Consider the following 25,489-nt stretch of genomic DNA (forward strand, 5'->3'; position numbering starts at 1 on the left):
CGAGAGTCGACGGTGTGCAAACAAGATAAGTTACAAGCCCGCCGGTCGATCCTAATCGATCAATCATACATACCTGATCGTGAAATGTCGTCGAAACTATGCAGTCTTTCTTAAACTCGTGGTACCAGAATATTCCAGGGTTATTGTCCAACTGTCAAAGTTAGGTTTATATATTCATAAGTACATATTTGCTACTTTATACGCATCAATATGGGTAATTTGCAATACTAACGTATTAAGAACACTTAATTTTTTTATATCCGTGAACCTTTCGATTAACGATAAGTATGCAGCAACATTATAATTTTTCACTGCTATTATCGTTACCGTAAGTGATAGTTAGAAATCAATTACAGTTTAATTTCAATTTTCTAACATTCCACGGTTACCCTTAATTACGGTTAGTATCATTAACCTGGAAAATTCTTGGTAACTGTAAACATGGAGTTTACGAAGGTGTGAAAACTATCCTTTTGCGAAATCTCATATGGAAAAAGAAAAAGAGTTGACCATTACTTCATGACAGGAAATGTAAAAAGGTATACATCTTAAGCCACAGGCCGCGAGTTAATTGCACAATGTAATTACTGCACGTGAAGAGGACTCTTCCCGTCTTTGCACGATCGTTTATTTCAGGCCATCATTTTTCTTCTGTCAGCGGGTATTTGCAACTTCTGCACTTGTCCTAATCTCGCTTAATTGCTAATTAAAAATTAGGATCTCATTTAACATCGAATCATTAGATTCGTGTTCTTCCCTTCGTTTCAAACATTAATGTCAAATATGACAGTCGTGAAAGTGTTAATTGCAGAAGGTAATCACGGTTCGGTTTAGGCGAATCAAAATCGAGACGTCTCGATATCGTGCCTTGATTTGCATATTTCCGTGTGGATCGCGTGCACTGTCGCGTCGCGTCGTGTCGCGTCGACAAAGAAGAAGATTTCTCAATCGAAGCAAGGCGTATCGCGTGAAGACGACAAGAGTCTTGAAAATCCGATGCATTGACAGGATAATTACACGCACGTAGGCTGCTGTCCGACCGTCCGCGTCCTTTACGTTTGTTCGTTCCTTCGCTCGTTATATAGGGAACAGAGAAAGAGAAAGAGAAAGAATGAGAGATAGGTACTCTTGGTAGCTCAGCAGCTACTGGTGGATCAACCAGTGGCCACCCACGATGTTGATCGTCGAAGATCGCTGGATCCTCGCGCCGACCGCGACGTTCGCCAGTATTTTCATTTGCATAATGGAAATTACGCGCCACGCCACGAGGTTGAACGTTTCCACGGAACGCGTTAATTTACGAACATTACGCGGCAATCTGATGAGTTTATCTTCGCCGCGTCGTTCTCGGGATCGAAGTAAATGATCAACGGATAAACAGTAAGTGGTTTAATAAAACATTTTTTCTTACCTGCGAATATTTTAATAATAAAGTGAAGTTAACTAACGTCGGGTAGAAATTTTGTAAGAATATTTCATAGAATCTAGAAATTCCTACTGCTCATTTCTTCGTTCAAAGATCATTATTTCTCGCATGGTTTGTTACCAAAGTTAATTTCAATATGCAATTTCTGCAGACATTGTCGAGGCGCGTCATTTGGTAGACATCGACGGATTAGCTGACGCTTTATTACCTATTGCATTCACCGATTGCTTTTTACGAAACAAATCGCAATGAATCAACGTTACGCTCGTGGCGCGAGTCTGTTCCCGCTAATAACTTAGCTTTATCATCGGAGGTGGGTGCACGGTTATAATGCGAGTAGGGAAAAGAATTTAATACGAATTTATCGCGACTAATCTGACTATTAACTCGGAACATTACGAGACGCAAGTGGCCACTCGGATGGGAACCGTGTCGTTCGCGTGAAGCGAATGTTGGCAAATGTTGTAGCCAAGAAAAGGGAAACGAGCGAAACCGTGGATTAACGCTCTCTACAGTATCTAATATATCTACTTTTCATAATACCATTCGCGTATTATTTGAAAAATTTTTGCTGCTTCAACGAGAACAAATCAATATTGTTCAATAAGTTTTCTTATAATTAATGTTTCAAGCACAACGCGTTGTCTTGGTCGACGCAACGCGCGCGTTAAAGTCAGATTTATTTCCGCGAGTTCTACGAACGAGCATGGATCGTGGGTCACGGAAGTCCAGTTGCTCGGTCCAGCTTCGATAATATCGATTATTTATTAAGATTGGTCCGATGACGAATGCTCGAACAGCATTACCTGTGGGACAGCGAATAAAGCACGGTAGCACGGTCACTGTTCAAGGAAGCAAAGACGCGATTTTAACGAACCGCTTAAATCAATACTGTCTTTAGCGACCAATCGTTGGGGAGACATTCCGCTCGGCTGAATTATGCCGATTCGAATTACTCGCAGATCCTTGCCTGTCTTTTACTATCCTTGGAGAATACGTGGGCGAGCAAAAGATCCACTGGAGAAAGTGAAAGCATCAAGGTATATTCAACCAGGAAAAGGAACTTTATCGTGTTTTTATGTTAATTAATGATGACTTGAAAAAATAGAAAAATTATCACGAAAAACCGAGAAGATGACCGCAAACGATTTCTAAACGATGATACATTGGATTCATCATTAATTCACAGAAACAAAGACCTTACAAAATGCATAGGTGTTTTCTCCCAGTTCCCATCGACTATGATGACTGAATGTCGGCCTAAATTCTCGAAAGACTACCGATCGGAGAATTAAAAAGAAAAAACCGAGATTACTCATGATCGTCGAGTGACCAACACTGAAACACGTGTAACCAATTCGAACCCGATGGTGTTCGTGTACAGGTTGGTGCGAAGCGTGAGAAGAAGAACACGGAACTATTCAAGGAACGACATAAATTCGACCAGGATCCTCGGTTCGGTTCGATCTGGCCCATCCACGCGGTAGGCCGAACCCACGAATGGTCGTGTACCTTAGGATCGCGGACATCGACCACTCCACGCCCTATAAATACGCATAAATATTCCCATAAATCCCATGTAACGTCGCATTACACGCGTTCGAAAACCTTAACATTGCGACCTGGGCCCATGGTGAATCGAAGGAAAAGAAAAGAGCAAGAAGGGGGATAGCAACGAGGATTCAGCAAGCTGCACAGAGTCTGTATATCATATAAGGAATAAATTACGCTTAACGTACGCACTCGGTGACTTTAACTTCAGATTTATACACTCACGGCATTCTCTGTATTTCGATGTAATCGAACGTTTAGCCATTTAGTGTTGCAATTCATGGCTCTCATTGATCGCCGTTCGATTGACGATCTTGCGTTGGCTCAGGAAAAAATTACGAATCTTCGGTTATTCTTCGATAAAAGTTAATATAATTTAACATCGAAATTTCTGACATATTATAAATTCCAATTTTCTGAATATCTTAGTCTGGTATACATACAGCCATGATTCTTTCATTTTGCATGTCAGGTTACTTCAGTAGAGATTAGGACGGTTAAAAATGCACAGTATGCAGCAAGATTTCGGGTTGATGCACGGAATGCAATGTCAGGATGCATCGTGGGTTTCGTTTCTTGTCAGACATCTCGTTGCTCGTGAAACTGCATCAGTTACGAAACATCATCTTCTTACGTGCAGTTTTGAAAAAGAGCCTCTATATGCTGTTTCATAGAGCACAGCCATTTCAAGGATGATGTTGACGACGTAGAAATTTGTTTCAGTGAAAGGAACATGTTCGTACAAAGAAATTTGCGGTAGGAAGATTGTAGTGTAGAATTAATTAACGTGGAATTTAGCACTATTCCTTCGGTTATTAATTCGCAAAGCATTTCATGAGAACGAGACTCAGAAGGACAGTTGGTTGACCGTTCTGTAGAAATGACTCATGTGAATAACTCGGAGCATCCTGATTGCGATCAGCTCGTTAAAGTAGCAGATACGGAGAGTCCGAAAATACGATTCACCGCAGACGTGTATACCAAGAAAATGTGCGTAACAACCATCGCATAGCATCGCAGTTTAATGAATTATAATATACATAAGTAGCATTTTAAAACATTAAAACTTTGATTATGAACACGGATAATTAATTTTATCATCAACTCTATTAACGAACCTTTAATTGAAAAATCGTGAAGCTTCTTAAAAATGCACAACTCGAAAGTAACACCTTGTCGTAGAAGTTTCAACTTCTTTCGATTCGTTGTATAAATAATGTTATCAGTCCCGTAAATCATTGGTCATTCCTCGCAGCACGTGACGCGCGTTTCACACCTCTGTCAGCTGTGTCATTAAGCATAATTAAACGCTATCGTTTCGAGACGACGGAAAATGAAATGGTTACTCGAGGACAAGATCTTTCGTAAGAGCAGAAAGGATTCTCGAGTAGGCGAACTTGGAGCATTTTTTACGAGTCTATCAAGACCGACTCGCCGGACAGATAGTACAGGTGTCGCTAATTACACCGATAACACCATCCAACCTGTCCCTATCAGTTACCGTCGTCAGCGAAATTAAGTGCTTCGGATTTTTTTCATTAGTCGCGATAGATTTCGCATGGTCCAGACAGCTTCCCTATTCATTTCAGATAACTTTTGAAGAACAGGTTGAGTAAACGTTGATACAGGTGTCGACGTTTTAACACGACGCGATAGCGATGCTTTAATTTCTGTGTAATGAAAAGGTGATTTAAATTTGTCTCTTGATTTCTAGTTAGTTTCATTGGAACAGGTTGTCTGAAAATATTAAGCGAGGGTTGGAGAAGTTGAACGATAACGTTCTTTTTGTTAAGAAGAGAATCATTCAGATTTACCGGAATATCGAGAAGAAATTTTCGGTTGTCTAGTAATCGAAATACGCTCGTTTATTATCGAACCAGGAGGAGGTGTGTGCACATCGAACCACAAATTAACATGATTTTATGGGTGATGGGGAAATAGAAGCGTTCTTCGTAGAACGAAGAGCTCGTTAACCCAGGTATCTTCAGGATCTGATCTTCGGCCAGGTAATACCGAAAATATCTCTGTAGAGAGGTCGTGACAAGTGGAGAGGTGGCGAAAATTTCAACCCTGGCGCCTGAAGATTTATTGAACGGCTTCTCCCATTTACGTTTTTCTCAGTATGTGTGTTTTCAACACACGACCACCTGACAAAGGGATACGATACGGTGGTTCTGAAAAGAACGGTGAAAAACAAAAAGATGTAGGTGTAAATATAGATTTTATTTTTAAAATATCTTTTCTGATTCGACTTATGACGTTCAAAATTAAGGACTATGATTACGATGGATTAATTAGATTTCACGGTTAATCAGAGTAATCGTTCGAGCACGCAACAGAGTCCATCGAAATGGACGATGATAATTATAATGAGAGCGAAGATTACAGTGATTATGTAGACGCAGGAGCATTCTTCGATGAAAATGGTAATTAGGATAAGCAGCTCGCTCTTTACTCGACAAAGTCGTTTGAATACATTAAAAGGACTTTTGTCACCTGCTATCTGTCATTCTCGACACGTTTTTAGCTTGTAAGAAAAGAAAATACTTTCGCTGTGCTCGTTGCTTCTCGCCTTCTTTCACGAACTGCAGTAACTCGTCGTTTACTTAATCTTTGTTCTGAAGTCCTCGAAATAACTTAATTTTTTAAAAAGATATTTTTAATTCCAATAGAAGATGTAACTCTCAAGTCTCGTTATCTTCGTTTAATTTCAACCTAATTATCTCTTAACTTGAATTATTAGATTTCTTATGATTTTAAAGTGTTAAAATAAATTACACGAATGATGGATAATTCTTTTTCGAACAGCTTCATCCAATTAACGTCAGCAAACGTTAACTGTGCTCTATTTGAGGGAGAACAGATTCACGGTTCTTCGTGCAAGATCCCTTCAAGGTAAGCGACTCTTCGCATACAACGTTGTTTCTCAAACGCAGAAGTCCCCAGGAGCGAAACTCCGCCACTCGAAAGCGTATCGGTGCGATTAAACGCGAATCATCGCGTCGGATCGTAAGTTGTTAGGAGCGTGGACAAGAAGTTGTAGCAATTTACGCACGCGTATCTGGCAGTGATCGTCGTTCGAACGACTATCATGATCTATGTCTTTATTAACAGGCCATCGCGTACCAAGACACGTTAATAAGTAGAAATTGCTTCAAAATGGCATAAGTAATTCATAAAATCAAAATCTTCTTCTGAAAATTCTCTCATAAACAGCATCTTCTACAACAAAGTTCTCATTGCTTTAAGAACAATTATCATTCTCCAAATCGCGTCTGGTACTTCCAGCAACTCCCGCAATTAAGCCAACCTGTTCAAACTCCAAACCCTCTCCGCGATACGCTCGTCAAAAGTGAACAAAGAAATGAATGAAAACGACACCCTGGTACGATCTCACGGTCCTTCGTCGTCAAAAAGGAATTCACAAACTCTTTGAAAGCTATTCCCAAGCTCGATCTATCCTAAACTCGAGGACGAAAGCAGCTAAGCGTCGTTTCTTCAGCGTGTTTAATCAATTTGAATCAGGAACTCGACATCTTTCATGGTCGAACGAGCATCGTGAAGTTCTCTCGGAGCACTTAGAGATATTTTAATGCCGCTTTGTGCCCCCTGTCTCTTCCTCCACGTTTGTTTAAAGGGTTCCTTTATTCGACCGCGTTTCGTTGCGCCCTTTGTCTTCTTCTCCTTCTTCTCTTCCTTCTTCTTCTTCTTCTTCTTCTTCTCCTTCTTCTTCTTCACCCTCTCCAATTCTCGTTATGCTTCTTTCGGGCGACGTCCGCTTGACCACTGGTTATTTTAATTGGACCTTCGGATCCGAAAGGCTTTTTTCGTCCGTTCCACCTTCTTTCCGTGCGCATCGCGTGCTCGCGATCCTCCCTTTTTCCCCCCATTTGCTCCCGTCATGGATCCTTTTCTCCTACCTTCCAACTCCACGGATACCCCTTTCGATCCTGACTGTATCGGTTTTTGTGCGAGACGCGACGTTCTCCGCTTTCGGCGCAGCGCCGCGACGAGGACGCGCGGAATTCGATATATGTACTCGTGGAAGGACTTTCAAAGACCCGGCGAGATCGCTTTGTTCTTGTCCTAACAGAACTGAAATCATTTGTAATCTGTTAGCTTTTAAGGGACATTCTATAAAAATGGTATTTAATATTGAATACCAATGTAACTCCAACTCCTTAACTTCTTTTGTAATTTCTTTATTCGATGCAAAAGATATTATGTACGATTTATAACAGGAAGAATCTGTAGCCACTATTAAGAAAGCTTTTTTTCTGAAATATTTTCAGAGAATATTCGGCGTGGCATTTATCTTGAAAATATCAAAAAAATATCTTGGAGACGATCCAAGAAAATTAATCGTTTAATTAACGTCGTATTCCCGAAGATTTTTATCGCGAAAGTCTCTCGATTCGCGCCGCCTTCGTGAAGGATGACGCGAAAGTTTGCGGACAGGTTTACCGTTTCAAGAACAACCACACAACCGCAAGAAGGAACAGCACACTCTGTTTTTCACGTGTACGGACGGTTCGAATGGAAAACGAGAAATTAATCCAGAGTAACGTGAGAGAGGATATTACTCACCCATCACAGTTTCTCGCTCCTCTAATTAATATTTATGCGATCGACGCGAATGGGATTAATTAAGTTTCACACGAACACACCCGTCCTTACCTTTTTCCCCTGCTGCTAAGGCCAGTGCCTTTAATCGAGTTGCAAATTTATTGAACGTGTCGACGATTAAAAATCGCCCCGACGCTTGTAACACTTCCCTCGCGACAAATTTCAGAAACGTATAAAACCTCGTTTATTTTTCACCTCGATTAACACAAACAAGCGTATTATAATTGTAATAAATATGTTGCAGATTTTATTCAACTTTTTTTTGGTAATATGTGTGCACATGCACACGAAAGGATTCCAGTAACAGTGTATAAATTACGCAGGATTATAAATATCTTCGCGATGCATAACTAATTTTTTATCGATTTCTTTGTGTACAAGATCTTCTCGAATTTATTAATTAATTTACTAATATAAATTGGTACAATTTGTTCTCTCATTAGTCTTCGATGGATTAAAGGTGATTATTTCGTAATAGGACTTTGCAAGATAAGAAAATATTTTTTATGAAACTTTTTTGGTAAAAATTTATTTCGAAAGGGTGAAATTATCTCTTAAAATTGGTTGTTTCATGAGATTTTAATTTATTATGAAGATATCATTAGTCGCAATACTGTTCGTTTTAATTGGTTCGATATCGTTTCTCTGGCAAATCGAACGGCACGGCATGACGCGTCGCGTCGCGGCGTTCCCCAATCAGCGCCTACCATAGGCGATGAAGACACGAACTCTACTACCGAACCAAACTCACTGAATGGTATTACTACTCTTCGCGGCAGGAGGGCCGGTTCGGGCTTACTTTACACCGTCGGATCTTAATTTAATGCCTGGGTCCCGTTCCGACCGCTACGACATCGATGCCTCTCTCTTCGCCGGAAATGCACGCTGCGTTAAATGGCCGCTGGGGGTGGTCGTTCCAACTGTACGCAATTGATAAGATTTTTTGGTAAAATCACTTAGCCAGGTTCGTAGAATAATTTGAAGGGAAAATTTAGTGAAATGTTAACTTCAGTTGCATGAGAACGAATTTATTGAAAGGATTTAAGATGATTGGTCCATTTGTTTTCTTGTAAATTTACGAAGCTTTTAAATTCATTTTAGGTTTAGAAAAATAACATAATTTTTTGGGTGCAAATAGTTACATAGTTAATAAATATTATGCTAAAAATAAAAAATTCTGAAAACAAATGAATATTATGGTTTGAATGTCGGTTTGTAATTTAGAACAAGAACTACCTTTGCAGGAAACTTCCAAAGGATGAAAAAGGTAGTATTATGAACCTTGTACCTTCTAATCGACCATATTTTATGATCCTGTATTTTACAGAAACCAATTTTAATAATTACTTAGAATTGCCGTTCAATTTTCTTGCCGGAACTTTAAATAGAGACCTAAAAGGATTATACCCATCAAGGTTAAGCCTATAATAAAATATTAAGTAAATGATCGTTTTCCAATGATTGCTTTTAGTTTAAGCAGCATCAGTTATCTCTACGAAATATTTTAATTATTGGATTTTCAATAAAATTCCATTGTTTGTTGTTTCAAATTCTACACTAGAATTTTTCTTCTCCCTTCATCATATGATTCATCTATTTTTTTTAACCGATTTCGAAAAGGAGGAGGTTACTCAATTCGATCAATGTATATATTTTTTTTTTTTTTAATCCAATTCAATCGATCACTATCACATTAGTATCATTATTCCTGTTCCAAGACAAACTATATTAATGTGTACCAGTTCCTTTTCACCTTTGTAAACTTCATGGACAAAGGTGTACCTTACAAAAGGCTGCGCATGTTCATCGAGCAAGAAATCGTTGAAGATGAAACATAATTTCTCATGACAGATGGAACACCCTTACCACTTGTCTGTTACCACCTTTCTTCTTCACGATCCACCAAAAATCGTAATTTAGATTGATATCCGCGTTTCAGTCAATTTACAAGCCTATTTAATGGGTTCTAGAACCGCGATGGATTATGATCGATCACCACAAGCATAGTATACTATTATTTCTGAAATTCTTGCCGAGCCCCTCGTTAATTCGAAGGGTTTATGGTGGGTCGTAACACACTCGTAATCGTTGGACTTTTGTGCCTCAAAAATGGGCATTCTTCGGACAAACGTAGTGGTACTTTTTATGTTTTGAAATGAAATTGATCAGAAGATGCTTAGAGCAATAAAGCTCTCGATAAATTTGGGACAAAAAGTGAAAAACATAATGAGTTATTTTCGTATAGCCTTCTTGATAAGTTGCAGCTGCAACGTGTACACTGTCAATCGATGATAAATCGATGACCACATAATTTTCAAGCATGTATAGCATCATGTTGGACCACGTCTTTGGATATGAACGCAAGCCATACCATTGCTTTTCTCAGAAATAAGATTAAAATTCTTGAGAAAACATGTTCTGTAAATTTAAGTGGTAATCATGAGCCTTTGATAAAGTAAAATTTTTCTCTAAGCTAATCACGAAGGTAAATGTTTCTTTTCTATTACATTGACTTCTAGATTCTTGGATAATTTTATGGAAATTTTAAAATGTTCTGTAAATTGTAATCCAACATTCTCATCGTAAATATTATCTAAACACATAAGATGTATTCATGCTGTCATAAGAGTGTAATTACTTAATCGGGTAAAGAAAATCAAATAACATTCCAACAATTCTCCCTTTCACGCGTTGTAGTTTTGCAATACTTCAATCACGTTCATCAATCTCTTCATTCGATTGGAAACATCGATTACACATGAAATCGTCTGGTCAGTTTCGATTCTTTTGTATATTCTCATTCATTCATTCAATCGTTGCTATAAACTGCATTACAAATTCCGGTAATTATTCTGTACAAATTTTGTTTTTTTTCCACACTTCCGTTCACCTTTTTGAAAAACAATTAAATTTAAATAACGTTACAACGAACGGCGTTGTCGGACAGTCGATTTACTTGCTGGCAACCAGAAACCAGTAAACAGAAGGCTTGTAACGGTGGACGAAACTTCTGGTGCATCCCAGGAATAATTAAATTCGTGCAACTTGATTACGTCAAAAAAAAAAAAAAAGAATTTCATTTCACCGCCACGTGTAATTAGAGTCGATCATTGAATGATCGGCGTTATTGCATGAGCCAGCACGAAATTACTGCGACAGTATTTCATCGCCGTGGCGGCTAACTGTCAAAAGCGATGATAATTATCTCTCTTAATAATTTAATAGCCGCACCGTAATTTGTGCAAGTTTCTTGAGCCGGTTTCAAGCGTTCACCAATGAAAAAAAAAGTATGAAAGACGCATGGTTACTTCTGTTTTGACCTTATCTTACAATTAGCCATGATAGAGTAGCGAATTTTATACGTTCTGGTAAATGATAGAAAGATTTAGGTGTATTCTTGATGCAACGTGTACGATACCGTGTACTATTTTTATATTTTGATGCACATCGTTTGGGATGACGAACACGCGAGTATGAGGTGAATCCCGGATGAGTGGTTTGGAAATAGAATTCAGTTGAACTTGACAATATCTTTTTTGTAAAAATATATATTAGTGTATACGTGAACCGTATTTACTAATACGTATAATTTGATGGTCTTCCATAAATTGTCGTTTATGGATATTACAAATAGAGTTTACGTAATTGGAAAATTTTCAAATCAAAATTGTGCACAGTATTTCAGTCTTCCTTGTTTGCCCCAAGTAGTAAATTCAATTGATTGAACGAGCACGCGTTTACTTCTAAACCGTTCGTTATACCTAATTTAAAAAAGTGCCTTAATGACGCGTTACAAATTCGCGTTTGTTGAAAATAGTTGGATTCCATGGCGGCATGTTAAAAATGAGAGTGTACTAATGCACAGGTGGCCATGATGGAACACGTGTAAACGTCAAAGGGATGCGCCCGTGAAGAGCGTAACTCAGCGCACGATTTTCAAGGGGCTGTCTGAATTGATCGTAGTACACAGCAACACTGGGCCGTGCATCAAATTTCATTGCACGGTTATGGAAGTTTGACAAGGTGTGACGGGCTTCCAGCACGTGTCGACACGATGCTGTGGCTTCACCATCGCGGACCGAGACGGATTCTTCTCTATATGCAACCCCTTATTCGATCTTGATGCATCTTCACGGTGAACATTCAATTTTATTCTCTATTCAAGTTCGCAATCGATGATTAACTGACGAACAATCGAAAACTATAAAACAACATAAAAACCTTGACAAGTCCGATTAACTTTCCATCACTTTATTTCAACTTCAATTAATAAAATCGTGAAACAACCTTCTCTCGAAGCGAGGTTAAACTTTACAATACTCTATACACGAAACACCATGCGTATCGAATGCATGGAACAAAAGCAAATGTCATGAAAAACAATGGCATTATTTAACCATGAAACATTGAAAGAGCCCATTAGCCTTGATGTTCCGTCACCGTACAGAGTGGAAAAAGGCTTATCGGAGGTAACCCCGTAGGGAGACATTGAATTTTTACAAGAACCTTTAGAGGATAGGTCGTTTACCCTTATCCTTAGGCTCGATCTGCCATTGAAGTGCGAGAACGATTTAGCCTGCGACGAAACTAAATCTCGATCGAGGTGGTCCCTTCGTTTCTGGATCCCTTCTTCGTGATCACCTTCGCTTCAGTGAACCCTGTTGCGTGCCGGCGCGGCGGTCGCTCTCTTTTCCTACTGTCCACCTTCTCGTGCAACTTCTTTCGAAAAGGGCCTCGCCTCGCCTTGCCTTTGACTTTGCTTTTGTCAGTCGGCGTCGACCGACAACACAGAAAGCTACTTTACGTAACGGCCAGACCCCTTTCGTATCGAAGCTAAACCTACGCGATTAACCGACTAGAAGGAAACTCGACGATAAAGTTGCGATCTTAGGGGGTGAATACGTGACACGAACGTAGCAACGGCTCGAAAGTATCACTTCCTGAATGCAAATTAACGAGTTGTAATTTTAAAATGGAATCAAAATGGTTAAGAAGAAAAGATCTTACCTTGTTTGTCGTGGTCCCTGGATCTGCCCAAGAATCAAAAGGGCTATCGCGGTTGCCGCGATGTCACCACGACGCATCTCTTACATCACAATCCCCTTGTTTATTTAATTCATAAAACGGATGCACACGGGACGAGTTTTACGTTTCCGTAGTCAGACAACCGGATGCACGTCGGACGATTGTCGTTTCACTGGCACGACACGCGTTTCACGGTCCTCTGACACGGCATTGCACGATTTTTCACGTGAATCTTTCTCATTGTCGAACACAAATTGCTTCCAACTTCAATATTTAAGAAACATTCATTCGTATCAAGGTTTCATTGCACCAACTTCAATTCTTCTTCAAATATAAGGAAATTCTTAAAGAATTTATTGTTCAATATACAATCATTTTCTTTTTACATTTCTTTCAAATATGTAAATTTTCGCACTTTTCTTTACAAACACTGAGTACTTTGCGAATTCAATTTATTTTTTGTCTCATTTTCCATCGGTTCAAACTATAATTCTGTTTTAAGCACCGAGATATTAATACAAAATTATTTTTTTTCAGAGTTCTGGATAAAGCTGCACAGTGAATTTTAGCACGAATCACAGGAACTGCAAGCAACGAGAAGCCCCGTCAATGTAAGTATGTGACATCTTCCGTTTCCGATCCGTCGTAACAAAGCCGCACGCTCCGAATAAAAGGTGAACAAACGAAATAACACGTCGAACATTTAGAAATTGTAGTGTTTGCACGGCTTAACTGGTCCGGCGAGTGTTTGTAATCGCCAAATACTCGAGACTCGTTCCGTTTAACGGTGACTAAGCGCCGAAGAAGCGTTCACCAATGGACCTGTCCGCACTCTGGCATCTCCTCGTATGCCAACAAAAATTTGTCATCTTACGAGGTAACAATGTTACTTTCCATAAGCGCGAAGTTGAAATTCATTATTGAAAGCTTCAAAGGATTCGCAAAGACGAATCTCCGTAACGATCAGCTTATCACAGGAGAGCAACGAATCGTTATCAAACGGATACTAATTAAAAAGTACGACTAATCAGTTTAATTATTGACACCTTTATGCGCATTTTACGGCGAAGCTTTCTGGCTGATCAAAGATATCCTGCTCACGCGACGTATTATCAGGAAAGATTCGCTCACGCGAGGATATTCTATTGTTCTGGTGCGACGGGGGCTGGTAACGATTTCGTGGCGAGGATTTATCGATCGTCTCATCATCGCCGCGTTAAATGTCTTTGCCGATCGCTGCGTCAAGATCGTTGGATCGCGAGGAGAGCGTGATCGATCGTTCGTTCACGATCGCGAGAATCTTCGTTTCGCTGGCCACGTTCTGTTTCTCTTTCCATCGGTACCAACACCTTAACGAACGAGGAATTCCTTTTGTACCCCTGCCGTGCTACCGGTTCTTATTGTCCCACACCTCGCTTTTATTCTTCCCTTTTGTCAAGGTTTTTTCGATGTTGTAGCCGGTCGCGCTTTCATACGCGTCGTTTTATTTCAGCAAGGAAATTTGTATGCCAGCTGGTCCCAGCATGAATGGCGACAGGACACTTTTAAACTCACCACTCGATGCACTGCTTCATGCTCGATCCGACGAGTATAACAGCATCGTTCACCTGCCAGACTTGCCGACTCGTGTTCATCCCGTTCAGATCATTATCGGCATTGCAATTAAAATTTTATGATCGATTATTCCTGTCTTTCGGATAGACACTTGGATGGGACAAGGTAGACACTTGGAGGTAGACACTTGCCAAGAACGACACCCTCGAAAGTCACCTTCCTTCCACCTCGATAACACCAAAAAATTTTTCTCAAAGATCAAGTATCAGATTGGTTGACGAAGAAGTTTCGATAGAGAAACCGCGATCGAATCGATGCAGAGGGTAACTGTGCAAGGTGTGCGCTGTATAACCCGGTGTTCAAGGCAACCACCACCCATCAACCGCGAGTACTCGCAGCAGCGACACGCGGAGTGACAAGCACACCACCACCACCAACTATGACCACCACCACCACCAGCACCACTACCACCGGTAACACCAGCACCAGTAGCAACAGCAGCGTCAGACGGGACACGGTGAAGAGTAAAAGGTAGGAGAAGACTGGCAGCCTCGAGGGGTTAACCGGCATGGGGAGTTGAACGGGAACACCTCGTGCACATGGGAATTTGAACGAGCGGGCAGAAAGTAAAGCGCGTTCGGTCGAGAGGAGGGCCCGCGATGGACTGGCCTCGCCAACCCAAGTCCTCCTACCTTTGGGATCAGGTCCCAGCCTCTACGATCTTACCTCTACGATCCTACCTCGTCTCTCTCGTTCTCTTTTCAACTCTTTTTCTTTCTTTATTCCTCATCGGCTCTGTATAATATTCTTCCTCTCTCTTTCGCGCTTCTTCATCTTCTTCATTCTCTACTTTCGTCCTTCTACCACGTCTTTCTCTTACTTTCCAAGCTTTCCTATGTTCTTGTTCATTCTACCGGTGTGTACCATCGAGTTGCTTCAGTTTCACAATTACCTGTTGTCCGGTACTCGAGCTTCGCTACTTCCACCTCTCTATATTCCCCTATCTTAGATTGCTTTCAATTTTTCGTGCTTTCATATCGATCGAACGGCGAATACCCATCTTTAAGGTGTTGTACTTTCATCCTGTTTCCTGGTGTCGTCTTTCTTTTGCGGTTTTAGATCTTCAGCGTATAGGAAAGTCGTGCGAACAACGTGTCTCGTGAAGCTTCGGTAGCGAACCATGATTGCTGCCGCTTCGTTTTAAATTACCTATTAGCTGTTTATTATTTAGTTTGCGAACGATTGAAATTATTTTGCAGACTTCGCGTAATAATTAATTTAAATGAATAATCACGCCTGATTAAAATGTCTGATGTTTCTAAGAAATTATTTCGCGCGTATTTCTTCAAATATTCACAATGAGATTTCGTTGAGAATTTCATAGAACTGGTTGAAAATGATACAAAACGTGTGGTTTGGGTAGCGGAACAATAGCGACTCGTGAACAATTCGATTTCACAGTCTCACGTTATTCAGATAGGAAACAAATACAATGTCGAATGAATCAGTAGTCTCGCATTGAAATTACGCGGTGTTTCTACCTGGCTTCCATTTATCTGTACGCACGTCTGCGTTTACATCTAGCGTAAAATGCAAATATATAGCGTTCCGCTTTAGATCGCCTATCGGCCATTTATTACTTATTTTGCCTCGCTCTGTCCAATACGACATGCCGGAACTTATGGATCTTAACGGGTGTTTGTATTCATGCAATGAATTCATAACTGAATACCTTTTTCGCGTTTGTTCATTTATTATTCTTAGAAAGCAAAAATTGTTCATATAGGCAGTTGACACTTCGTAACAGTGACAGCCTGATAGATTCTGATATCTTCGCAACTGCCAGTTGAAATTTATTTCTTGTATTCCATACCAGGAGAAGCACAATCGACGGATTATGTCGCCTTGTACGTATCGTTCACGGCTCATTTTTTCATCTGGTACACGCTCGAATTTACTCGCGTCGTTCCGTTGTGCAACAGTCAGAATGAGCGATACGTACGCTCGCGTGAATTTTCGATCCTATCGGCTGTTGGTCGTGATTCATTTCGTGGGTGGATCGGTCGATCTATCTACTCGTTCGACTTGATGTACGAGGGGTGTGCCTCGACTCGATCCTGGACAGTAAATGTCCACGTAGCTGAAAATGTTGAAGCTGTTCGTTGGAACGAAGATCTTTGCGATCGGGTTCCTTCTGGATCTCGAACAGAGATCGTTCAAATAATCTCGTCTATCTGGACACGTCATATGTTTATGTGAAAAAGGGGCGAGTAATTGAAGGAGGTTCTTTAAAGCTGTCAAATTGAATTTAAGTATGATGAAAACGAAATTGAAATTCAATAGAATCGAAACGTAAGTTTATAAATTTAACAACTATTTTAGAATTGCAATTTAGGCAATTTTTAAGTTAGTGTTTTAATGGTAAACGTCGAAACTATTCCTACATATTTTCTATTTCTTATTCTAAATTTCTAGAAACGGAACATTTACCTGAAATGTCTGATCATAAAAACACGTAACTACTGAAAATAAAAGAACTAAGATACTATCCCTTCTCTCAATAAAATCTGCAATTTCTTACTGATGAACTCTCTGAGTTAATAAAACATTCAATTTCTTCATCGTAAATGCTTTCTTCGTTTAATAGAAAAACGATTCGTGTGAACTGTAAAACACACTTGTACTACTGAGATAGTGATCGCATTGCAATTTTAAAGGTGTTATCAAAGATCCGCTGATAATTAAACGAACCAGGATGAAAAGTATTTCGTAAATATAATAAGTAACGAATTTTATGAATAGCTGTGCGCGTCGATCAGTTGCGAAAAAAAGCTGAGATTTTATTACCACTCGTTAAACGTATCGGCGAATTCAATCAAATTACGTTTTGGAGCGTAAACCTTCTTCATCGATCGTTCAAATCGTTAGATCCTGTTTTCTTCTGGGTGATCGGTTTCAACCCCCTTCTCCCGATACATTTACATTAATTAATAATAATTACTTCATTTTTAGTAGAAAAAGGGACATTTTTATATTTTATAGTCAGGAAAGACCGGTGATCGTTCGAAAGGCATTTGAAATTAGTAAGTTGTGGTGTTGGCAATTTTCTGGCTTTTATAGTAGCATGACATGCGAAACACGAAGGAACATACTCGTTAATTTTATTCAAAGGACGGATATCATCGGTTCCCTTCGATTTTTCGAGGAAACAAGCGTGCCGTGCCACAACCAACAGGGCTCCTTTAGCGAATTTCATTAATTATATATCATTATGCCCTGTAATTGCGCGCCATATGTTTTCGATTTTAAGGGGTCCCGTGTACGCGAACACGCGCACGCTCCAGGAAACTACGCGAACGATCAACACTGCTATCATTATCGCTCGAAATTCTGTGAATCGAAAAAATTATTACATCTGAAAACAAAGCTGTTTTTCGAACGAATAAAAAATTCGAATGATATCGTAGTTGGGATCAGTTTTCGAACGAAATGGATATTTTTGTACCGATGATGGGACACGAGAAAAGAAATAAAAATAGAATTTTATCCGGTTGATTCATGAGTTCGATCGTTGATACAATAGAGATCAAATATCTACGGTGGCAGACGACACGATCAGTGGTATTCTATCATTTTATTGGAATGACTCGAACAAACGACAGGAATCATGTCTGGCTGCACAGCCTGTCGCATCGTACACTCGACTGACTTATACAGGATATCCCGTGATGGTCAACAGTCTAGAATCAAATAAGTAATCCTGCGTGAAGGGAATAAATTTTACTTTTACAGAAAAAAAAAGAAAGAAAGGAGAAGGATTGAACTCTTCGAGCAAAGCAACATCGTCTAAATGTTATGGTTTCTAATGATAAGAGATCTATTATAAATCTAAACGAACCGGAAGTAACATTATGCAACGTCTCGACTGTTTACACAAAACGAGAGAAGCTGATCTCATGTATAATGTGTGCTTATTGTACGTTTTTTCCTTTTTTATAATCACGTCATCGCCTTACTTCTCCTCTGTATTATCTTTCCTTTTCTATTTCTTCATCCCGTCGTTAAAATGTTTATAGTTCACCGTGAATTTTGAGAGCGCAGATTTCACACGGCAACGCTTTAATGGGTCGTCATTAGCTTTGATATCGCGTTATTTATAAGGCAACCCCTGCGGCCAGTGCTTTATGGACAGCGTAATAATGCTGTCACGGGTGTAAACGACCCACCGGGGTCCATTCAGAAAAATTTCATTCGTGTCAGTCCATTGTGTATCGACCATTGAAGGTGTACCGTGACGGCTGAGTAACACTTGGAGGTGTTAATTTGTTCTGTCAAGTCTTACAAGAATTTAGAAGATTTAGAAAGGGAAGTCGATGATAGTTTAGCGCAGGTGTCGGAAGTAATTAACGAATTGTAACGTGGTAGAATATTGGGGATCACTTAGAAGTTTTGAAATTCTTGAAATTCTCGAAATATTAGCGATTCTTTAAAACGAAAAGCTTGCTACAATTCAAAGCTTGCAGGTATCCTGAGCGTTTACGATGTCAAATCATCGGGTTCTTCCCCTTAAAAGTTATTTAACTGTCTCTAATTTCGCTTTCACGACACCTAAGACCCGAAGCTCTTATATCGAGTTTTTTACGATCACGATAGGCTCATCCAATCGTTAAAATTCTCTCAAAGATAAAGCACGGTCTCATCCTGGAGTATACTTCTAAATATGAGTTTGTGCAAAATATTTAATACGGGCTCGTTATACGGGACAATCTAATGATTCGAGAGATAAGAGTTTACCACGTCGCGATGTTCATTGTTCTCCATGAAATACAACCGGAAACCGATGTTCAGCGAATGCTAAGCGGATATGACAGTGCCTTTATTCCGGCACGCGTGGGGTAAAGCGAGCAAAGCGAATGATTTAATCGAGGAAAACAAAATAAAATCATTCCTTTTTTGGCATTGTTTATTCAAAACATTATTTGGCATTTTAGCTTATAATACTGACGTCTTACTGGTATGATACATTAGCAAAAATAATTTTTAAAATGCCAAATAAATAGTACGTTAAACTTCTTCCTTTATTAGAATATTCCTAATTAATTTTAATCTTTGGAAAACGAACGTACAGAGAACACTGAAATAATGTTTTGCAAATTTTATTGCTCTAATTTTCTTTACCTTGGTTATTTTCATTCCGTGTTTATCAACTTTATACCGATGGTAAGCAATGGTGGTAAGCAATGGTTACGTAAGATTTGTATTTGTAGTCATAAAACATGCATACAGATTAATTGTTGAATAGCTGTTTGTTTTGCATGTATGCACAGATTAATCAATAGAATTTTTACAATTTCTTTTAAATTCCATTTCAATGTCCCAATGAGAATCAGCTTGCTAAAAAAACTAAAACAAAAAAAAAGAAAAGAGAAAAAAAGAGACACCCTTTGAACCTAGAATGAACTCATAATTCAAAAAACTAGCGTGTTCAATTTCCTGCTGTAGTATTTCTCGCGTCCATCAAAAAAAAAAAAGAAAGAAAGAAAGAAAGAAAGGTGGTCACGATTCATGGAGAACGAAAGAACATTCGGCTGAGAACGAGAGAGACTACCTGCCTCGATGGGTATCGCGTATCACACAAATTCCACCCTTGTTTCTCTATTATGTCTCTCTTTTCACACAATTTCGATGTTACTCCTCCCCTTCTTCAGCGCCCCAACATTCCACCCCGTGATTCCTTTCTCCGCGTTTCTATTAGCGGTTTGTATTTCGAGCAGATGTTCCCTTGGCACAATGGCAGCAACACGGGTTAGCCAGTTTCAGCCTCGTAACGGCATTGTTGCTTGCCAGGCATAAAAGACCCGACGGGGGCTCAGAACCCTCGAAAAGCAACGACACCCCAGAAGAAAACGTGTTTATACCGTGTTTTGAACGAATCACGACCCACTGAATCCGATTCACTACGAGGTGCTAAGGAATCACTGTTCATTGAAAATTAATTACAGTGTTATTGTTAGTGAAACGATAGAGAGAACAGAAATGTCGCGGGCGACCCGGAAACACGATCGTCGCGATGGTATCGTTGAATATCCGGTCGATATAACTTGGGATCAAAGTGGCGGCGCAAAAGAGAAAGAAAGAGGGTGAAAGAAAGCCTGGTCTCACCGTTAGTCATTGGCTGCTAACACGGCAAAACCAACTCCTTTCCAGCGTGGGTCGTACGTGTATTTAATAGGAAGCAATGAGCAACAGGTCCAGCCAAGCTGACTTGGGTAACGCCCATTCGAATGTGTTCCCCGTTCTGGAACCGCTATTTTCTCTTTATCGGCGTGGCTTTTCTCCCGGCTACGATCGAAACGTCATCTAACCGGAAGTTAACGTCTTGATCGAAGAAATCAAGTTTTACCGTATCGTAGAAAAATCGAATTTCACTCTAAAATTATTCATCTTTTAATTGAATAATAATTTTAATAATTTCAGTAGCAGAAAATATCTATTTGGAAGGAGATGGATAAGATGGAGTTATTTACATTTGAAATGTTAAAGATTTTAAAGAAAATAACATCTGTTAAAAGACACAATTGAATTTTATTCATTTGAAAGAAGTTACACTTTTTTTCCACATTTATGAATATTCTCTGTAATTAGAAGTATCTCGTCTCTTAATCTTATTTATTCTTCAGAAGAGAGACACGCAGATGCCATTCAAAATTAGTGCCACTTATAGTCGAACCAATGGACCGACGGACCCTACAATTTATTTAAGTGCCAGTATTTTCTCCTGAAAACATTTTACTCGTAGGTAATCCAGACTTGGAACTGCTATTCTCTTATCTATCAGCGACTGTAAAGGCGCTTCCCTGAAATTAAGGGTCGTTTGTCATAATTTTCTTTTCTTCTTTATATTATTCACATTCTCTCTTAATCGTTAAAAGAGAGCAGAAACACTATAACTTGACAATTATCTGCCTTAATGGATTATTCTCTTACGATAGTATATTATTTTAATTATTTTCATAGAAATTACATTGTCTTAATAAATCTAATTCAGAAAACTATCAGATTCAGAACTAATAAATTCTCGATTTTCAGATATTTTTCTAGAAAAATTATTTATTACTATTTAATTTACATTTTCTAAATCTTTTTAAAGTAGATCATACGTATCTTTTTCCATCTACTCGCACCTAAACCAATAGAATATTATTTTCGAGCATTTCAGCTCTTCCACATTTTTATTCAACTGTAAGATCTCATAATTCGTGCAGAAAGTCATCAGTGCGGTAGGTACGGTCTCGCGGGGCGAAACCAATTTTCCACAAGGCGCGATTCGTGTTGTTGGTTGTTTTTGTTGCTTCCATCTTCCACGGTGGGTAGCAAAGCACAACCAATGGATGAGGTGAAAGAAGAAAGGTGGGAGGGGAAGAAATTTTAAGAAGCGAACGAAACAGAGTCCCGGGTGATGGGCTCTCGAGATCTCTTTAAAGTGCCGCGGCCTTTCGATAATTAGAGGGCAGCCATTGTTACATCGGGCTTCTCTCGAGTGCTGTGGACCAAGCGAGAAAGGAACGAAAAGAACGATGGACGACGACGGAAAGAAGAGGACCAAACTTTCGCAGACGGCGAAACAAGCACGTTCCTTCTCTTCCACGTGACTCTTCTTTTTCTTTCACTTTCGCGTGGCCCTTACGGAAAACAAAAGTAAAAAAAAAACAAAACGAAAAGTTCGACCCTGCCCTCGGAAATACGTGATTTTACGGGCCGCCACGCGATACCGCCTCGTCGAAATTAAAGAAAGATCGTAAGTACCTGGAGAAATTAAAAGAATTTTCAGGAAATTTAAAATTACCTACTGTCCTTTAATACCATTGCACAGTAGTAAGAAATTCATTATCATTTATTGCTTCTGCAAGTCTTAAATACCGAAGAAACTGCTTTCTTTTTTTATCGACGAACCTCGCAATTCCTACTTTTATCCCGCAATGATCGTTTAAATTTACTTCGCCAGCTGAATTATTGAACTCCGTTCGAAGGGACAAGAAGCAGGTAGTCGTAATTAAATTATCGTTTTCAGGAATGCATCGATTAGCCATTACGAAGGGACTTACCCGAGCAGCAACCAGCGGATCTTCTTCATTGCTGAGTGATCAGGCTAGGCTGGTGTTTCTCATTTTGTGATGAAAAAGCGTTGGTCAACCGGTCTTCCGGTGGTGTAAAAGAGGATCGAACCTTTCTCGATTCGACGACGATGCGCAACAGGGATCACACGATCGAGTAATTAGTACGTTCGCGGTTTTCATAAATCATCGGGACGGTCTGATTAAATTGGCCACGGTTTCTCCTCGGTAAAGAATGTCGTTGAGATGCCACTACGATCATTTGGCGATACGAGAAAATGAAATAAAATAATACAACCTTTTCGATGAAGGAATTTTTTATATTTAAAAAGTTTTTTATATTTTATATCATGCAAATTTCTTGAAATTGAGATCCATTTATCGTTCGAAAAAAATCAAGATATCAAATTCCAGCTTTCATTTTCAAAATTTTACATAAAATGTCTTTAAATTTTCAAAAGAAGTTAACTCTTGAAAATATTGATTGCTTTTCACATTCTTTGCCAAAACGTAAGAGAAACTACCAAGCACGGGATGTTCGTGATTAACCGTGAACGGTAAAAGCCAGCAAAGTCGTAACGAAGGTATCGCGTTAATTAGCGTTCCAGCTTCAGTTGATCGGTTAAACGAGCATCCTGAGATAAATCGGGCTGACTTTCCGACTAACCGGTGGTTACAAGCCGACAGCATCACGATTAATACAATTCATCGAAACTTCCTTCTTCTCTTCGTTTCTCTTTACCACTGTTTCGAAGAGAATGGCCTATTTTGCTGGCGCATCGGTGGATCTTGCAGTTTTGAAACATTGATACAACGTGATTCATACGAGTTCGCAGTTCCAGACTGTTCTTTGCGATATCATTATCTCGAATCAAACTACCTGCTCCCAGAATAGCTTCATCGTCGTGCCACTTTTTTCCCTCAAGAGGTCCTTGCTTCAGGCACCTCTTACCTGTTAAAAACTGGCTTTCAATTTTCTGATGGTAGAGAAACGATGACTTTGTGATTACTACGATGATTTAGATGAGTCATGATTGATCTGAGATGCTCTAAATCATATAGCATCTTTGTTTTCTTCGATTTTATTACGTATCTACTCTCAAGAAAAATTGAAAAACGTTTTTTAAGTATTAGAAGGGTTGAAATCTTTGGAATAATAGAAAAATTCTCTTAAATGGTGTTAGTATTTGAGAAATTGATTCTTTAATAGTATCACTTAGGTTTCTGGATTGATTGATAACTATCACTTATTTTACTCACTACAGAATGGATTATTCACTTCTCGCACTAATAATTTAAGATCACTTTTTCTAGAGGCATTTAACAGTTCCCAAAACAGGATTAAACGTCTCATTTCAGACGTTCCTCATCATCTTCGTTAACCTTTTAAATATTCACCATCGTAATGTCTTTTACCCATCATGAAGTTCATCGAACCGTTAGTTTACCGGGGCGTAAATCGCTGAAAATCGCTCGAAGTGTTCTTAAAATCTCCAAAGACAAAGCTATAATTCTTCACTTTAATTATTTGTCACCACCACTTTATTTACTCGTCGCAGAATTCATCAAATTCATAATTTTCTGGAATCAAAATCCTCGATCTCGAAAATGGTCCAAAATATTTCTAACTTCTCAAAAGACGAAACCAATGGTCTTCCACTTTAATTACTCGCCACCAACACCATTTATATCCATCACAACGTTCATCTTGCAAGGTTCAGCTTGCCGATGATGAAATTAAGTGCGTGAGTATCCCACGCGTCAGAGATCAAGACAGCGGAGAGTTCAGAGCGGACCGCGTGATAATTGGCCCGGGTAGGTTCCCGGCCACCGTTTCTTTGATAACAGGTTCTCCGGTTTCGGTGCACCGTGTTCATAGTCGGCTTCGTATCGCGCATGCGTTCGTCCTTACGCGACAGAAACGTCTCCTCTTGCCGAGAGGTCGTAAAGATAATGCCCACATGCCAGCAAGCAAACAGACCAGAACGGCGGGAAAATTTATCCAGATTCTATTCGAACTACAGAGAAAGAGAGAGAGGAAGATCATTCACGGCGATTAATTAATTCACCGGCTGCATCTGAACAGACCATCATGTGGGCTTTCGACTACCGTCCCGTTACGCCCTTTGGTTCACGAGGGTGCACCAGCCGAAAAGGCTGGCTAGCCCTCGGCCTCGAAGCGATTAGCTCGGTTCGCGTCATTTGTTTATTTCCCAGATCGTTTATCGGCTATGATAAGCTTGCAGAGATTCAATTATACTGGCAGCAAGTACATAGAGATGGACAAGTAATCGAATCACTACGAATGTCTACTCGTATTGAGTGTCCAAAAAGGTTGTTCCTCAACGCCTTCTGTTTGCAAATCGACTTGTTCGATATGTATTCTGAAATTTAATTAGTGACCATTTCAATTTTGTATAAATCAAACGTACCGCCGGACAACGTGTAATTAGCGACTCATTAACGATGTTAGTTTATTGGCCTAGTTGTTACGAAGGTAGTTAATACCAGTTTTGATTGCTTCATAATTTCTTACCGATCGATTTCATTCCTCTAATTTCTAGTTAGAATTTTATTCTGAAGTTCAATACCTATTTATCTTCTCGACGTAAAATAGTTGAAAAGCATCCCGTAATTTTCACGTTGACGATCAGCATCGAAGACGAGTCACCCCCGATCACGAATCGCACGGTTCACTTGGTTCCAGTTGAAAAGCTTCGTCGTTCCAAATATCCGTGTTTTTATGGTCCATAAAGAGGCGAGGGCTGCTTTTAGTGGCTATTACACGAATCCCCGGGTCGGCGCAACATTTATGGCTGGTGCACCGTGTGCGGCAGTCGTTAAAACACATTTCGTTGACCATGCGGTTAGATGCAAGATTCTCTCTGTTTACGTTCACGATTAGACGCAGCACATTTTCTTCTTTCTCCACCTTTCCGAGCAACGATCCTGCGAACGACGATCGAAATTCTCTAAGGCCGGGTAAACGTGAGTGCAGACACTTTAACTTCTACGGTTTTATGGCAGCTGACGACAGAACGTCTGTGGAACTTTTGCTGCTAAACACACGGCTTTTACTCTTCGCGTTACCGAAATCCTTCTATCTTGTTCTGGTATTGATAGCACCAGAAAGATACTTACTGTTGTGGATGGTTGACTTCGGAAGGAATGCAGATATCATTGGCTGACCACG

General features: G+C 39.6%; 1 protein-coding gene and 1 long non-coding RNA gene across 5 annotated transcripts in view; one reads left to right on the forward strand and one right to left on the reverse strand.

Annotated features, from left to right (window-relative positions):
• Window positions 1-22,592, reverse strand: part of LOC117602762 (protein Wnt-7b) — a 58,728-nt gene extending 36,136 nt beyond the window's left edge. For 2 of the 3 annotated variants that reach the window (XM_034321179.2, XM_034321178.2), the window contains exon 1: window positions 12,611-13,169. In XM_034321179.2, coding sequence (XP_034177070.1) covers window positions 12,611-12,687 — 77 coding nt within the window. In that variant the 5' untranslated portion in view covers window positions 12,688-13,169. Of the gene's footprint in view, window positions 1-12,610; window positions 13,170-22,287 lie in introns of those variants that run through there. The other variant, XM_034321180.2, reaches the window with a different exon arrangement.
• On the forward strand, window positions 457-19,768 carry LOC117602767 (uncharacterized). 2 transcript variants are annotated; one of them, XR_004581024.2, is made up of 2 exons: window positions 457-5,872; window positions 13,166-19,768. It is a non-coding gene; the product is annotated as an uncharacterized LOC117602767 (long non-coding RNA). The 2 variants fall into 2 exon arrangements; XR_004581025.2 differs by lacking the exon at window positions 457-5,872 and adding an exon at window positions 11,527-11,738.
• Window positions 22,593-25,489: the final 2,897 nt, after the last annotated feature.

This window comes from Osmia lignaria, chromosome 12 (assembly GCF_051020975.1).
Source record: "Osmia lignaria lignaria isolate PbOS001 chromosome 12, iyOsmLign1, whole genome shotgun sequence".
Lineage (NCBI taxonomy): Eukaryota > Metazoa > Arthropoda > Insecta > Hymenoptera > Megachilidae > Osmia > Osmia lignaria.